We start from the raw sequence: 15823 nt of genomic DNA, 5'->3' as shown, positions 1-15823 counted from the left end.
GTGGCTCCCAGACAGGCCCCAATCCTGGGTAAGAGGAAGGCAGAGGGAACAGGACATGTCCCACCCTCCCGGGAGTCATTTGAAAGGGAGCAAGTGTACAGAAAACATTTTCAAATATTTCTACCTAGCAATGAAATTATTTTTATTTTAAAAACACTCTGAGGTGTCTAACTCACAAGGAGCATTTCTTCAATGAGCATAACATGAATTTAACACTGACTGCAAATTTGGATCACCTCATTTTTCACCCACTTCTCAGTGTGCCTTGGATTTGTTCGATTTCTTCACTCGCTTTTTCTTCCCAAAGCATTTGCGGCAGCCGAAGACACAGCTTTTATAGACAATGAAGGTAACTCCCAGCACAACGGCCAAGAGGAAGCCAATCACATCCAAAGAATGGTACTGGTACCAGGTGAGGTCGTGGGCCGCAGGGCGCAGGTGCGGCGCTCCCTTGTGCCTCATCACGAATTCCACCCAGAACACAGCCAGGTCTAGTGGCTCGATGGGACGGTCTTTGTGGAGGCTGGAGAGACGCATGATGTTCTCCTTATAGCTAAACACAAAGACAGTTAGGTGATGCTGGAGCATGGACGGCAGGGACTGTCCTCCCTTTACACTAGCATGCTTGCTTCCGGTGAGAAACGTACCTGGTTTCTCCAAACTTGGTAGAGAAAATACGTCTCTCTTATAAGTAGCAAAACACACACACACACACACACAAACACACACACACACACACACTGTTCTTTATCTAAAGAAAGAGAGGGAAGAGAAGGAAGGAAAAAAAACTGGCAGCCAAAATTATAATTCTAAATTATTTTAAACCTGCTTGTTACTTTTATTATTTTCTTTTTAGTGACATTTTTGTAGAAAATTAATTACTCTTTATTTATAGTAAGAGAAAGAAATAAAGAAAAAGGTCATGTCGGAAATTATGAATGATTTCTTGTTCAAATTTCTTTCTTCTTTTTCCTATAATCCTACTCGAGGATATTTCTCCATTTATCTTCAGATAGAGTGGGTATGTGGGGAAGAAGAGAGAGAACCATCAATGTGAGAGGGACACATCAACTGGTTGCCTCCTACATGGCCCTAACCAGGGCTGGGGACGAACTGCAACTGAGTTACGTGCCCTTGACCAGAATCAAACCTGCGACTCTTTGGCCCGCAGGCTGATGCTCTAACCACTGAGCCAAACCAGCCAGGGCTCTCGTTCAAATTTCTAAACAATCACATCCGGCCGAAGTAAAAGCCATTTTTAAGTGCCATTTCCAAGATGGTGGTATATTGTTCATGTAATTGATCTAAATTTTGCGTGAGGCTGTATCTATGCAACCTGTTAAAGCAAATTGGATTCCTGTGTATTTGGCACAGTGTTGATAGCTGAATCAGAACATCCAAATCTAAAATGGGTTGGACATTTCAACAGTTAGTATACATGCACTAGAAGAAGAAAGAGGAGGAGGAAAAGCAAAAGGAAAAGGGAAAGAAACAAGAGAAAGAAAAGAAAAAAACACTTCTATTCTGGAGTAATTATGATTGCTGCTGTCCTGAAACATGTCTGTCATTGTATTTGAACTCATTACTATAATGTAATATTAATATTTTCCATAAATACTGTCAAACATCTTTCTTTTACATAAGTCTTCTCTTAAGCCAGATAGAGTTCCTTGAACTTTCATTAATACAGTCAATATTTATTGTGCATCTGTTATGGTCTGGTTGCATAGTTGGCTATTTAAATGTTTTCCATTTCTCTTTATATTATGTAGGTCAAGTCTAAGCCTAGAGTGCTGGAAAAATGAAGATTCACAATCAGACAGAGATGGCTCAAAAATGAATAAAGTTAATAACTTGAGCTGATGGAATGGTGTTTTTAAATATGTTTTTATTGATTTCGAGAGAGAAAGGAAGGCAGAGAGAGAGAGAAAAACATCCATGTCAAAGAGATACATTGATCAGCTGCCTCCTGCACACCCCCTATTGGGAATCAAGTCTGCCACCCAGGCATGTGCTCTGACTGGGAATCGAACCGGGACCTCTCAGTCCATGGGACAGTGCTCAATCCACAGAGCCACACCGATCAGGCAGGATTCGTGTTTTTAAAAGATAATAATGTACTAGAGAACTTCTGCCAAGTCCCTCTCACACACACACGCACACACACACACGCACGCACGCACGCACGCATGTGCACGCCAGCACCATCCTTCCCCTCCCCACCATTTTCCCTTGTCCAGGCTCAGTGTGCCCGTCTCGTTATCTCCTCTCATCGGAACACACCCCCAGGTTTCACAGCTGCCCTCCTGACTGATGTCTTTCTGAAATGAAGCAACTGCTGGTGAAGGCTCCTGACACTCTCATGCACACACACCCCCCCACACACGCACTCACACATGCACATACGTACTTTCACATGCACACACACTCTCACATTCACACACGCACTCTCACATGCACACACGTACTCTCACATGCACACACACACTCTCACATGCACACACGCACTCTCACATGCACACACGTACTCTCACATGCACACGCACTCTCACATGCACACACGCACTCTCACATGCACACACGCACTCTCTCATGCACGTGCACTCTCACATGCACACACGCACTCTCACATGCACACACGCACTCTCACATGCACACGCACTCTCACATGCACACACACACTCTCACATGCACACACTCTCTCACATGCACACACGCACTCTCACATGCACACACACTCTCACATGCACACGCACTCTCACATGCACACACGCACTCTCACATGCACACGCACTCTCACATGCACACACACACTCTCACATGCACACACTCTCTCACATGCACACACGCACTCTCACATGCACACACACTCTCACATGCACACGCACTCTCACATGCACACACGCACTCTCACATGCACACGCACTCTCACATGCACACACGCACTCTCACATGCACACACACTCTCACATGCACACGCACTCTCACATGCACACACGCACTCTCACATGCACACGCACTCTCACATGCACACATGCACTCTCACATGCACACACACATTATTGACAGTTGGATGGAAATCACCCCTGGTCATCACTTCTTTCAGCCTATTACTAGTGAGCTTGACAGCCACACCACAAAGGCCAAGTAGAAACCATTTGATCTGATGGGCTTTTGCCTTTTCAATCGTTTTCTGAGCCACATTTGAACAAACGTGTCTTTGCTTTTCATGATAAGCCTTTTCTCGTGAGTGATTTCACAGGACCCCACTGATCGGTGCCCATGGACAAAAGCCCTCACAGCCCCAGTGCCGGGAAGGCCGTGCTTCGCAGTACCTGGTCGGTTATACCTTAGGGACACTATGCTTCCTACAATGGGATGTCCCTCTCTTTGCAGAAACTCATAGATCAGGCATCTATTATAGGGACATTATTTTTAAAACTAAGTTTTAAATCTGCGAAGGAAAATAACATTTAAAATTATGTCCATGATTCAATAGGAATCAGGCATTCTTTCATAAAATGAATAATAATCCCAAATTGTCTTACCTAGAGATAATTTTTTTTTTTTTTTCAGATAGAGTGGGAGAGAGAGAACAACATCGATGTGAGAGATACACACGGTCTGGTTGCCTCCTGCACAACCGCGACCAGGGCCGGGGACCAAACCACAACCGAGGTACGTGCCCTTAATTGGTATCGAACCCGTGACTCCTTGGTCCACGGGCCGACGCTCTAACCGCTGAGCCAAACTGGCCAGAATCATCGATAGATTTGCATGTGTCTGTCTGAATATTCACTGTGACTGCGCCGGGCAAAACACAAGTCGTGTTTCTCGGTGCCTTCTCTCTTACCTTTTGTCATGGATGACAGCTTTGAGGGCATTTTCTAAATCTTCAGAAGTCATTTCCAGGACGTTCAGAGACACTCCTGCTCCCCGGGTCTCCATGTGCTTTGCGTTGTCCATCTGATCCCCGAACAGGGGCAGCATCACCATGGGAACGCCGTTGCATATCCCCTCATAGATGCCGTGGGAGCCAGAATGCGTGATAAAGGCACGGGTCTTCGGGTGACCTGGGAAGCACACAGGCAGGGAGGCCGGCGGTCAGGGCACTCGGGGCACACCTGGCGTCCCCGGGGTTCTGAAAGCACTCCCAGCACTCAGGGCTGCCCACGGTGGCCCCTGCGGACGTTTGCGGAGAGAATGTGCTTGAGGTGCCGTGCTGGGTGAGAAGCAGTGTGGACAATGCTGGCCGTACTATTTCCAGCCAAACAACCCTTTAGAAGGACCCTGCCTACACCGCTTAATTTCACCTTGGTTCGCCCTACACCTCACATCGTCTCCACATACCAAGCAGATCGTTTTGGGGCAGCCACTTGACGAGGATGGTGTTCTTGGCGAGATTCGGCGGCCGAGTCCCGGTGTACCGCCACAGGACCTGCCGGCAGGAAGAGGGTTTAAAGAACGGAATGCGATCGTTTAAAATCTGCGATAGTAGCTCAAAGTGGAGTCTTCAGAATAAACACAACCTTGGGGTGAGGGGGTGTTAGAGGGGCTGGTAACAATTTGGGAGTTTGTGAAAAAGCCATCAAGCTATACATTTGAGATTTTTGCACTTTTCTGTAGCCCAAGGAAAAACCTACTTAATCAAATGGTTCGAACGAAATCAAATGGGTTTAGAACTATAATGATATACCACTGTCCTAACCAACAGCTTTTTGGAGAAATATTCTTATTTAACATGAAGAAACATTGTCCTCTTTATTTTATTGTTTAAATAAGTTCTCCTTCATACACTTTTAAGTCCCTGAGAAGAGCTTGGGATTAATCACTGGGACGTGGCAGGGAAAACACAAGTCTGACGTCCGACTACTAATGGATTCAGAACCGAGGTCTGGGTTAGCGCCCTCGTGAGGACGGACGCGCACAGAAGCATCTTACTGTCTGAGGGATTTTGCCCAAAGCATCAGCAATGTCCATGGCTTTCTTCTCCGGGATCTCCGAGACCATCGAGCCCAACGAGAAGACCACGATCCCGTGCTCTCCAGAGGCGTTCACATAGGCTTCAAATTCCTGCAGCCAGGGGAGAAACTCCCGGTTAATGTTTCCTCGTGTTCGTTGGGTGACCGTATACATGAAGCTATGAGTCCCATATCTTCCTCCTAAGAATGTGACTAAAGGGGTGTGTGCGCGCGCGTGTGCACGTGTGTGTGTGCGTGTGGACACACAGTATTCGCGTGTGGTACTGAGTTCTCTCTTGGGTCCTCAAGAACCCGGCTGCTGTGCTAATTCTCCAAAAGGAACGCAGTCAGAGAGAGGTCCACTCCCCCAGGGCTCTGGGCAGCTGGGGAGGTTCTGGGGAGAGAGCGGCGTCAGGGAAGGGGGCGAGCAGAAGGCGATGGGGACGGAGGGAGGAAACATGAGTAGAGTGGGCACCGGGGGGAGAGGAGAGAGCCTTTGGGCTGTGAGCAGAAACACAGGGGAGAGGAAAGCTGTTCAAAGAGGATTTCAGAAAGCTGTCTACGGATCTAAAACCCCTGCACTTCCCCCTTTAAGAAAGTCCATAGTAAAGGTCTGCGTTGCTCTTCCAGGCTTCTGGAATAGTCCTTTTATGTGGGAAGAACGACTAGAAGGAAAGCACAAGGCTACCGAGGGTTAAGGGTTCGGCTCACAGTCAAGGGGAAAGGCAAATAGTAGACCCCTTTAACAGCGCTCGGTCCCCAGGGCAGTGAGTCATTTGGGTGATTAGAGATTATAGTTATGCCAACTGGGTGCTGAAATCTAACAATCAGCCTTGCATTTTCCACCTTTCCTGGCGAAGAGCTGCCTAAAGGATGCATATCAACTTCCCTGCTGCTAGCAAGAAGAATGTGCCTGTCTTTGCTGGGTCTGTAATGGACTATGAGCCCCTCCGTGGGTATGAGAGATACAGAGTGGGGACAGGAACCCTGGCCAAGTGTGTACCGGTGATCTGAGCCCCTCTGTGCAGTTCAGAAAACAGGAAAGGCATACGAGTAAACCTTGGTTACCAACGCCACCGTGGGAAGGACCAACAGGCACTGGGTCCCAACCCACCCAGCATGTAACCATCACCAACTGCTCATGCCTGTTCCAGACACTGATTCCTTATAGCAACATGTCCATCACTGTCATCAAAGGAGGGTCACACCTAGAAGGCCACTCCGCTGTCTCCAGCAAAGACTTCCTGTGGGCACTACAGTCTTGGCTCTTTAAGGATGAAACTCAAGACGACGGGACTTGCTTCTGAAGAAACTTCTGGGCCCAAGTGTGTACGACCCAAGAAGTAAGGTGTCAAGAGCAGACAGGGGCTGTGTGGCAAGCCCTCTACCAACCACCCCAGCTTGTCTCCCTGCTGCGTGCAAGACAGCACCGTTAGAAAACCGGGGCGGGGAGGGCTGATTTGATCCAAAGTCCTTTCTAGTCCTGTTGCCATTGTTACCCATTTTTTAAATCAAAGAGTAATTGTTTTCAATCACATGGTTTGGGGTATATCTGAACTGTAAACAGCGCGTGCTTGTCTAGCTGACCGGGAACGTTGCACAGCAGTCTGTGGCCCCATGGGATTGTACAGACTGTCTATGTTACGGGGTGAGGAACAGTAATGGCAGGGACTCCCAACCAGTAACCCCTGGTTACGGATTACGACCCATCAAAGCCCGATCCCTGAGACAGAGTTTAGAGACAGTGTCAAACAAAAGTTCTGAAAGGATGTGACAGTCGGAGGAACAGCAACGTTAATTACAGGGTTGAAACAGGCACCCGGAGATAACGGTGGTGGCCGTGTCCCCAGGAAGAGAGCGAGAAAGCCCCTCGATTCAACACTTGGCAATCATCTTAGCTCACACTGCTCTATGCCCATCCTTCGAAACGTACACGCACATGCACACACACACAGGCACACACCTGCACACACAGGTGCAAGGGCACACATGCACACCCGCTGGTAATTCACTTAGAGGAAATAGCAAGTAATGTAATCCCCACCCCAACTGGAGGTTATTAATGATATAGTCAACTCCCTCAGAGTCTCCAAATGGTTTTACATGTCTCCAAAGACGGCAAGGGCATTAGTGACACTGTGCAACGTGACAGGGTCTGCCCAGAACTGAGGGGTTTCCTGGGGCATGGGACTTCCGGTGTTAAAATCTGAAACAGTCCTGGATAGACCGGGCCATTGGTCACCCCAGAGGTGAATGTAGGAGACTCGGCACACAGGGTTTTCAGAGGCTCCTGCCAAGCTCGATTCGGAGCGTGACCAGTGAAACCACTGCCCAGCCCGCTGTCTAGTCCACCCTCCCAGCCCTGACGCGGCTCCGGCCCTCTGGCTCCAAGAGGCTGTGTCTGTCTTTTCCGCTGGGCTCATCTGCAAGTCCAGGCCAGCACCGTCCTCTCCACCACCGAGCCGCATGTTGGAACGCAGCAAGAACGTCCGAAGATGCTTTTCCACGGCCCTGCTCCTTAGGATGGGCACCACGGCCCTCATTCCTGGGGAGCGACAGCTCGGCTCCGAGCCACCCACCTTCTCTCCTGAGTGAAACCACTCTATCTAACCTCGTCTCAAAGGGCTGCACCTCATTGTCCTCCTTGCGTCCCCACCCGCACCCACTTGCCAACCGGCAGGGTGTGATTACACAAATGGAACACACAGGGCCATAAACACCCAAAGGGGAAGAGCAGCACCTGACCAGAGTTTAAAAGTCAGGGAAGTTCATCTGCAGATCGCAAAGGTGAACTACGCAGGCTGGCCCCGGTCCCAGGGATTTGATAATGGCGAGGTCCACCCCCTCCTTGGCAAAACTTCCCCTAAACCTGGCTGCAGCTTCACAGTCTCTGGAGCGGCCAGAGAGTAGAGCAACATGTTTGTTAGCCAAAGACACCTTTGATTCCCTCACCTCTGACCCCCTTCCCAAGAAAACGGGGTCACTTCTGAAGCAAAAAGCACTTGCCTGCTCCAATGAGGCCTTTAAAATAGTTCCTTACTGCCCAGCCGGTGTGGCTCACTGGTTGAGCATTGACCCATGCACCAGAAGGTCATGGGTTCAATTCCCAGTCAGGGCACATGCCCAGGTTGTGGGCCAGATCCCCAGTGGGGGGCATGCAGGAGGTGGCCAGTTGATATTCTTTCTCATCAATGTTTCTATCTTCCTCTCCCTCTCCCTTCCTCTCCCTCTCCCTTTCTCTCTCTCTAAAATAAATAAAAAATAATAATAAATCCACGAAAAGCTTTAAAAAAATAAAAAATAAAATAGTTCCTTACTTTTGCTGAGAGTTTAGTACTTTTAGTTCCAGGCTTTTATTAGATTTTCCCTTTCCAAATGCCTTTTGTTTTGCAAGAACCCTAATAAGCACTTAGCACGTTGGGCACAGGTCCCTTTATCGTTTTGCACACAGGGTCACCTGCAGACGCCGCGGGTCTTCTCCTCACCATCTGCAAGTCTCTGTCCTCGCTGATCTGCTCGGCCAGCTCCCCCAGATCCAACATGCATGTGGGAATATCATCGGGGACTCCCTCCCTGGCCACGAAGACAGCCCCTCGCCCCGAGAGGGGAAGGACATCTTGGAGTCCCTGTGTTCCACTCTTCTGCTCTCAGGGCTGTCGACCCCCTTCTGACTTTCAGGCATCCCCAAGGTGTGTCCCGTGCCAGGCTGGGCTTTCTCTGTGGACCCTCTTTATTGAGTAAAGAGTCCATCTTTTTTCTTGAAGTTCGGGACTTTTTACCAAGAGCACTGGGAAAAAGACGATCTCCACCAGAGGATGGAAGTGTAGAGTATGATGACTCCCAGAAAGAAGATACCTGGCGAGGGGTTCTGGTGGCTGCCTGGGCTCAAGTCCACAAAGAGCCTGGCAGCTGACTGTGCACAGGCCCCCCACAAAGCCTGCTTCCGGAGAAGCCGGGACGACGCTGCCGGCCTGCCCTGCTCCTGCTGTCTGAGCCAGCAACTTCTAAAGGAGTTCCCGAGTCCTAATTCAACCAACAGGACCGAAACTGTCCCCATCCAACTGAAGCTGCACAGCTCTGTGCCCCCATCAGCATCTTCACCAGCCAGTCAGAGAGGCTCCATTCTGACCAAGCAGGACAGTGCTTTCTGGACCATTCAGACCGTAAGGATTTGGGGGCCTCCTTTGCATGAAGACAGACCAGTCAGGGACCAGGGGCAGGGGCTCCCCTCTGACTCAGAGTGCATTCTCCCTTTCCTCCCAAAACTGAAAAACGCAGACTGCGTTTCCCCCGAAGACTTCTCGCCAGAGCAGAGCAGGCAGACAGGGCAGAGCCGAGCAGAGAGCCGAGCAGAGCTGTCTAGCTGGAGAGGGGCCTCACCCCTGCCCGAGCAGAGAGAGCCGAGCAGAGCTGTCTAGCTGGAGGGGGCCTTACCCGAGGTCCTCCTCACAGCCCTGCCGTCTCGTAACTGAGCGGCAACACTGCCGAGCGGCGCCACAGCCGTGCTGAGTCCCAGCTGAGCTGTCTGCACTGAACGGCTTCCCTCTTCACTGCACCCCAAATAGGGGAATCCTGTTGGCACTGAATTGGCGCCAATGACCATCGATTGACAAGTAGCACCCTTAACTAACAAAGGGGAAAAAGAAAATACATAGAAATCGACAACCCTGCAAAAATCAGGAAAAGGGAAAATGACAAAGTAAAATAAAAGGAAAGTCAACTGGAAGAATCAGAATAAAAATCTATCAGTTGTTAAGTGCAAAGAGGCAAAATTCACCTATTAAAGCAGCAGTTCTCAACCTGTGGGTCGTGACCCTTTCACAGGGGTCGCCTAAGACATAAGAGTAGCAAAATTACAGTTATGAAGTAGCAACAAAAATAATTTTATGGTTGGGGGTCACCACAACATGAGGACCTGTACTAAAGCGTTGTGGCATTAGGAAGGTTGAGAACCACTGTAAATTAAAGGAACCGACCTGACCAGTTTAGAAATATCAGTTCTGTGTTGTTTAGAGGAGGAGGAGGAGGAGGAGGAGGAGGGAGAGGACGAGGAGGAGGAGAGGAGGAGGGAGAGGAGGAGGAGGAGGAGGAGAGGAGGAGGGAGAGGAGGAGGAGGGAGAGGAGGAGGAGGGAGAGGAGAGGAGGAGGGGAGAGGAGGAGGAGAGGAGGAGGGAGAGGAGAGGAGGAGGAGGAGAGGAGGAGAGGAGAGGAGGAGAGGAGGAGGAGGAGGAGAGGAGGAGAGGAGGAGGGAGGAGGAGAGGAGGAGGGAGAGGAGGGAGGAGGAGGAGGGAGAGGAGGGAGAGGAGGAGGGAGAGGAGGGAGAGGAGGAGGGAGAGGAGGAGGAGGAGGAGAGGAGGAGGGAGAGGAGGAGGAGGAGGAGAGGAGGGAGGGAGAGGAGGAGGAGCATGAGGAGAGGAGGAGGAGCAGGAGGAGAGGAGGAGGGAGAGGACGAGGGGAGGAGAGGAGGAGGGAGAGGAGGAGGAGAGGAGGAGGGAGTAGGAGAGGAGAGGAGGAGAGGAGGCAGGGAGAGGACGAGGAGGAGGAGGAGGGAGAGGAGGAGGAGGAGGGAGAGAGAGGAGGAGGAGGCGGGAGGAGGAGGAGGGAGGAGGGAGGAGGAGAGGAGGGAGGAGAGGGAGGAGGAGGAGAGGAGGAGAGGAGGAGGAGGAGGAGGGAGAGGAGGAGGAGGAGGAGGGAGAGGAGAGGAGGAGGGAGAGGAGGAGGAGGAGGAGGAAGGAGGAGGAGGAGGAGGGGGAGGAGGAGGAGGAGGAGGGAGAGGAGGAGGGAGGAGGAGGAGGAGGGAGAGGAGGAGGAGGAGGAGGAGGGAGAGGAGGAGGAGAGGAGGGAGGGAGGAGGGGGAGAGGAGGAGGAGGGGGCGGAGGAGGAGGGGAGGAGGGAGAGGAGAGGAGGAGGGAGGAGAGGAGGAGGAGGAGGAGGAGAGGAGGAGGAGGAGGAGAGGAGGAGGAGAGGAGGAGAGGAGGGAGGAGGAGAGGAGGAGGAGGGAGGAGGAGGGAGAGGAGGAGGAGGAGGGAGGAGGAGGAGGAGGAGGAGGAGGAGGAGAGGAGGGGAGGAGGGAGGAGAGGAGGAGGAGGAGGGGAGGAGGAGGGAGGAGGAGGAGAGGAGGACGAGGAGGAGGAGAGAGGAGGGAGAGGAGGAGGAGGAGGAGGAGAGAGGAGGAGGGAGAGGAGGAGAAGAGGAGGAGAGGAGGAGGGAGGAGACGAGGAGGAGGAGGAGGAGGAGGGAGAGGAGGAGGAGGAGGAGGAGGGAGAGGAGGAGGAGGAGGAGGAGGAGGGAGGGGAGGAGGAGAGGAGAGGAGAGGAGGAGGAGAGGAGGAGGAGGAGGAGGAGGAGAGGGAGAGGAGGAGGAGAGGAGGGACGAGGAGGGGGAGGAGAGGAGGAGGAGGAGGGAGAGGAGGAGGAGGAGGAGGAGAGGAGGAGGGAGAGGGAGGGGAGAGGAGGGAGGAGGAGGGAGAGGAGGAGGGAGAGGAGGAGGGAGGAGGGGAGGGAGGAGGAGGGGAGAGAGAGAGGAGGAGGAGGAGAGGAGGAGGAGGAGGAGGAGGAGGAGAGGAGGAGGGAGAGGGAGGAGGAGGAGGAGGAGGAGGGAGAGGAGGAGAGGAGGGAGAGGAGGAGGAGGAGAGGAGGAGGAGAGGGAGGGAGAGGAGAGGAGGAGGGAGAGGAGGAGGAGGAGGAGGGGGGAGAGGAGAGGAGGAGGGAGAGGAGGAGGAGACGAGGGGGAGGAGAGGCGCGAGGAGGAGGAGGAGGAGGGAAGAGGCGAGGAGGAGGGAAGAGGACGAGGAGAGGAGGAGGAGGAGGGAGAGGAGGAGGGAGGAGGAGGGAGCAGGAGGAGGAGGAGGAGGAGAGGAGGAGAGAGGAGGGAAGAGGAGAGGGAGGGAGGAGGAGGGAGGAGGAGAGGAGGAGCGAGAGGAGGAGGGAGGAGGAGAAGGAGGAGGAGGAGGAGGAGGGAGAGGAGGAGGAGAGGAGGAGGAGGGAGGAGGAGAGGAGAGGGGAGAGGGAGAGGAGGAGGAGGGGAGGGAGGGAGGAAGGCGGAGGAGGGAGAGGAGGAGGAGAGGAGGAGGAGGAGGAGGAGGGAGGGAGGAGAGGAGGAGGAGGGAGAGGAGAGGAGGAGGGAGAGGAGGAGGAGGAGGAGGAGAGGAGGAGGGAGAGGAGGAGGGAGAGGAGGGAAAGGAGGAGAGGAGAGGAGGAGGGAGAGGAGGAGGAGGAGGATGAGAGGAGGAGGGAGAGGAGGAGGAGCAGGAGGAGAGGAGGAGGAGCAGGAGGAGAGGAGGAGGGAGAGGACGAGGAGGAGGAGAGGAGGAGGGAGAGGAGGAGGAGGAGGAGAGGAGGAGGGAGAGGAGGAGAAGCAGGAGGAGAGGAGGAGGGAGAGGACGAGGAGGAGGAGGAGGAGGAGGGAGAGGAGGAGGAGGAGGAGGGAGAGGAGAGGAGTGAGGGAGAGGAGGAGGAGGAGGAGGGGGAGAGGAGAGGAGGAGGGAGAGGACGAGGAGGAGGAGGGAGAGGAGGAGGAGGAGGAGGAGGGAGAGGAGGAGGAGAGAGGGAGGAGGAGGGAGAGGAGGAGGGAGAGGAGGGAGGAGGAGGAGGAGGAGGGAGAGGAGGGGGAGGAGGGAGGAGGAGGAGGCGGGAGGAGGAGGAGGGAGGAGGAGGGAGAGGAGGAGGGAGGAGGAGGAGGGAGAGGAGGGAGAGGAGGGAGAGGAGGAGAGGAGGAGGGAGAGGAGGAGGAGGAGGAGGGAGGAGGAGGAGGAGGAGAGGAGGAGGAGAGGAGGAGAGGAGGAGGTAGAGGATAGGAGGAGGAGGAGGGAGAGGAGGAGGAGGAGGAGAGGAGGAGGGAGAGGAGGAGAGGAGGAGGGAGAGGAGGGAGAGGAGGAGGGAGAGGAGGAGGAGGAGGGAGAGGAGGAGGAGCAGGAGGAGGAGGGAGAGGAGGGGGCGGAGGGAGTGAGGAGGAGGATGGGAGGAGGGGAGGAGGGAGAGGAGGGGGAGGAGGGGAGGAGGGAGGAGGAGGGAGGAGGAGGGGAGGAGGAGGGAGGAGGGGAGGAGGAGAGGAGGAGGAGGAGGAGGAGGAGGGGGAGGGAGGGAGGAGGAGGAGGGAGAGGAGGCGGAGGAGGAGGGAGAGGAGGATGGAGAGGAGGAGGATGGAGAGGAGGAGGAGGGAGAGGAGGATGGAGAGGAGGAGGATGGAGAGGAGGAGGAGGAGGGAGAGGAGGATGGAGAGGAGGAGGATGGAGAGGAGGAGGAGGAGGGAGAGGAGGAGGAGGAGGGAGAGGAGGAGGAGGAGGAGGGAGAGGAGGAGGAGGAGGAGGGAGAGGAGGAAGCTTGGTGGCAAAGGGGAACTAAAGAGGTACTAAGGAAATGTAAACAAAAATAATGCAGGAAAGGTGATATAAATATTTAAAAGTGGAATTTTAAATTAGAGAGTTCAAAGAGGGCTACTGTCAGGCACAGTTTACAAGGACGTTTTCACACGAGTGCACTTGCACTGAATAGGACACCAGCCAACAGCCAACAACTTAGACAAATGTACAAGGGGAAAACTATATTGATCAATAATAATAAAAATATGATATAAAGAAATGCAGTTAATACATTTCAGCGCCCTCTTCCATTAATCATCCTAAAGAAAAAACAGAAATCATTTAGATAAGACTACTCCCCCCACCCAAAAAAAAGGGCAAACATAATGCAAAATGATGAAATGAAAAACAATGTTCATTAAAACCAGGAGCAAAACAGGAATCCTTGCTCTTGCCAAATGTATTCAATTATTTTAAGAGATTCTAGTGAACTCAATAAGACTGATCGTTGACATAGAATTCAGAAGAGTAAAATTCAAATTTCTTTTTTGGCAAATGACCTCATGCTAGTTTTAAAAAAAAAAAATAGTGAAAATCAATATTTTGGTGAGACGGCTGAATAATGTGTAGATAACCAGAGAGAGGCAGAAATAGAAAAAATATCACTTCCACAGTAGTGACCAAGAAGAAAGCATAAAACACTTACAAAAAAACAAATAAGAATGGAACGGATCAAATATGAAGGCGATAAAATATCTTTGTTCAGGTGATGTTTAAAGTAACCATGAGAACAGTAACGACAACAAAAAACTCTGGAATACAGATGTCCGTGTTCCTCCATAGGGATCTAGGGCGAATATGAACCTGCGGCATATAAATGCCATGATATACTAGGTAGCAGTTGAAAACATAGGTATAATATTTATAACGAGAGCGATATCCATGGCATAATGATAACTGAGAATGCTGTGCTCGTAGATTCTACACGTGTGCATAGGTTTGCGTGTAGCTGTAGGAATATAAAGAACTGCTGGAGATCACTCGCTGCCTGGCCGGTGGCTAGTCCTCAGTTGTACCCCTTTGGTGTTGTCATTCAGCCATTTAACAAATATTGGATGAGTGCCTATTACATGCCTTAGATGCTACTACTGTGGGACACCAGCCGTGTGCACACCCATCGCCAGGTGTTAAGGATTCAGTCTCCTCGCACAAGTGGTCCCTGCCCCCACATGTGGAGGAGACAGTCAATAAACAATTATCTAAATGGTATAATCACAGTGTTTGACGTGGCATAAAGGAAATAGGATGCTGTCTTAGAGAGAAGGACTCCCTGGAGAAGTGACGTTGAAGCTGATCTAAAAAATGTGAAGATGGCCCTGGCCGGTTTGGCTCAGCGGTTAGAGTGTCGGCCTGCGGTCCAGAGAGACCTGGGTTTGGTTCCCGCTAAGGGCGCGTGCCTCAGTTGCAGTTTGTCCCCCAGCCCTGGTTGGTCGTGTGGGTGGCAGCCACTCGATGTTACTCTTTCACATTGATGTTTCTCTCTCTCTCTCTCTCTCTCTCTCTCTCTCTCTCTCTCTTCCTCTCTCTCCCTTCCACTCTATCTGAACAAAAAATGGAAAAATGTCCTCGGATGAGGATAAAAAAAAAATGTGAAGATGGCCGCAGACGAATTCAGGGAACAGCACCCCAGAAAGAGGGAACAGCATGCTCAATGGTCCTGAACTGGGACCGCTTTTTGAAATGTCTCAGGAATCGAGAGAAGGCCAGTGTAACCAGGAATGTCCATAAAAGCTCATCGACAAGCCCTTCTAGTTCAAATGCAGTTTCCATCCTGTGTGCACATCTCCGAAGTGAAGACTTTTAAGTTTCAAAGTGAATGTGAAACACAACTGTTTCCTCCTGGACCCTTCATAATGACACCAAGAAGATTTCCCTTCGTCCCTCTCTACCTGGGGCACGCTGAGTAGCTTGCTTTCCTTTGACCTGAGATGGGCCCTGGGCTCTGCTAACATTTCATCGCTTGCTTTTCCTCTGTCGGAAAGAGAATCATTAGTGGTTTTCTATAGTGTTAGGGTTTCTCTTTTGGCTTTCAGAAAATCAAAAGCACCTGTACTTCTTTCTTAACTAGACCACCCCACATGACACAAACTTGTCCAACAGGCCACGGGGTATCAGAATCTTACTGCCAGGAGATCTTCCATGGGTCATCGGATCTCTCTCCACGCCATAGGGAAGGGGATCTGGTCTACCCCAGTGCAGTGGAGGCACCCACCCTGCCATGATTTCTCACTCGGTGTTTTTTCTACCACCCAAGATGTCTCCTCGAAATGACAATTACATGATCATTTAAAATAAGAATCACGTTGAAGGCACATTGGAAATAAGATTCAGGGTTCTCCCTGAGTGACCCAGCCCATGGCAAGTGCCTGGGCTACCAGCAGACCCTCAACCAATACCTGGGCTACCAGCAGACCCTCAACCACTACTTGAATGAGGGAATAAATGCCCACTGAGATGTCACCTCCTAGAGAATCCTGTCCAGCCCACCTCTGGGGGAGCCTCT

The 15823-nt window shown here is 51.9% G+C and overlaps 1 protein-coding gene across 2 annotated transcripts in view; it reads right to left on the bottom strand.

Moving 5' to 3' along the window:
* Nucleotides 1–255: 255 nt before the first annotated feature.
* Nucleotides 256–15823, bottom strand: part of LOC118625301 (UDP-glucuronosyltransferase 1A1-like) — a 40134-nt gene continuing 24566 nt past the window's right edge. For both annotated transcript variants that reach the window (XM_036254161.1, XM_036254160.1), the window contains exons 2-5: nt 4942–5073; nt 4351–4438; nt 3854–4073; nt 256–553 (exon numbers count right to left, since the gene is read on the bottom strand). In XM_036254161.1, the coding sequence (XP_036110054.1) occupies nt 256–553; nt 3854–4073; nt 4351–4438; nt 4942–5073 (738 nt within the window). The remainder of the gene's footprint in view (nt 554–3853; nt 4074–4350; nt 4439–4941; nt 5074–15823) is intronic.

This window comes from Molossus molossus, unplaced genomic scaffold, assembly GCF_014108415.1.
Source record: "Molossus molossus isolate mMolMol1 unplaced genomic scaffold, mMolMol1.p scaffold_m16_p_11, whole genome shotgun sequence".
Lineage (NCBI taxonomy): Eukaryota > Metazoa > Chordata > Mammalia > Chiroptera > Molossidae > Molossus > Molossus molossus.
Note: the sequence above shows the minus strand (reverse complement) of the source record. Positions and strands in the feature narration are given on the sequence as shown.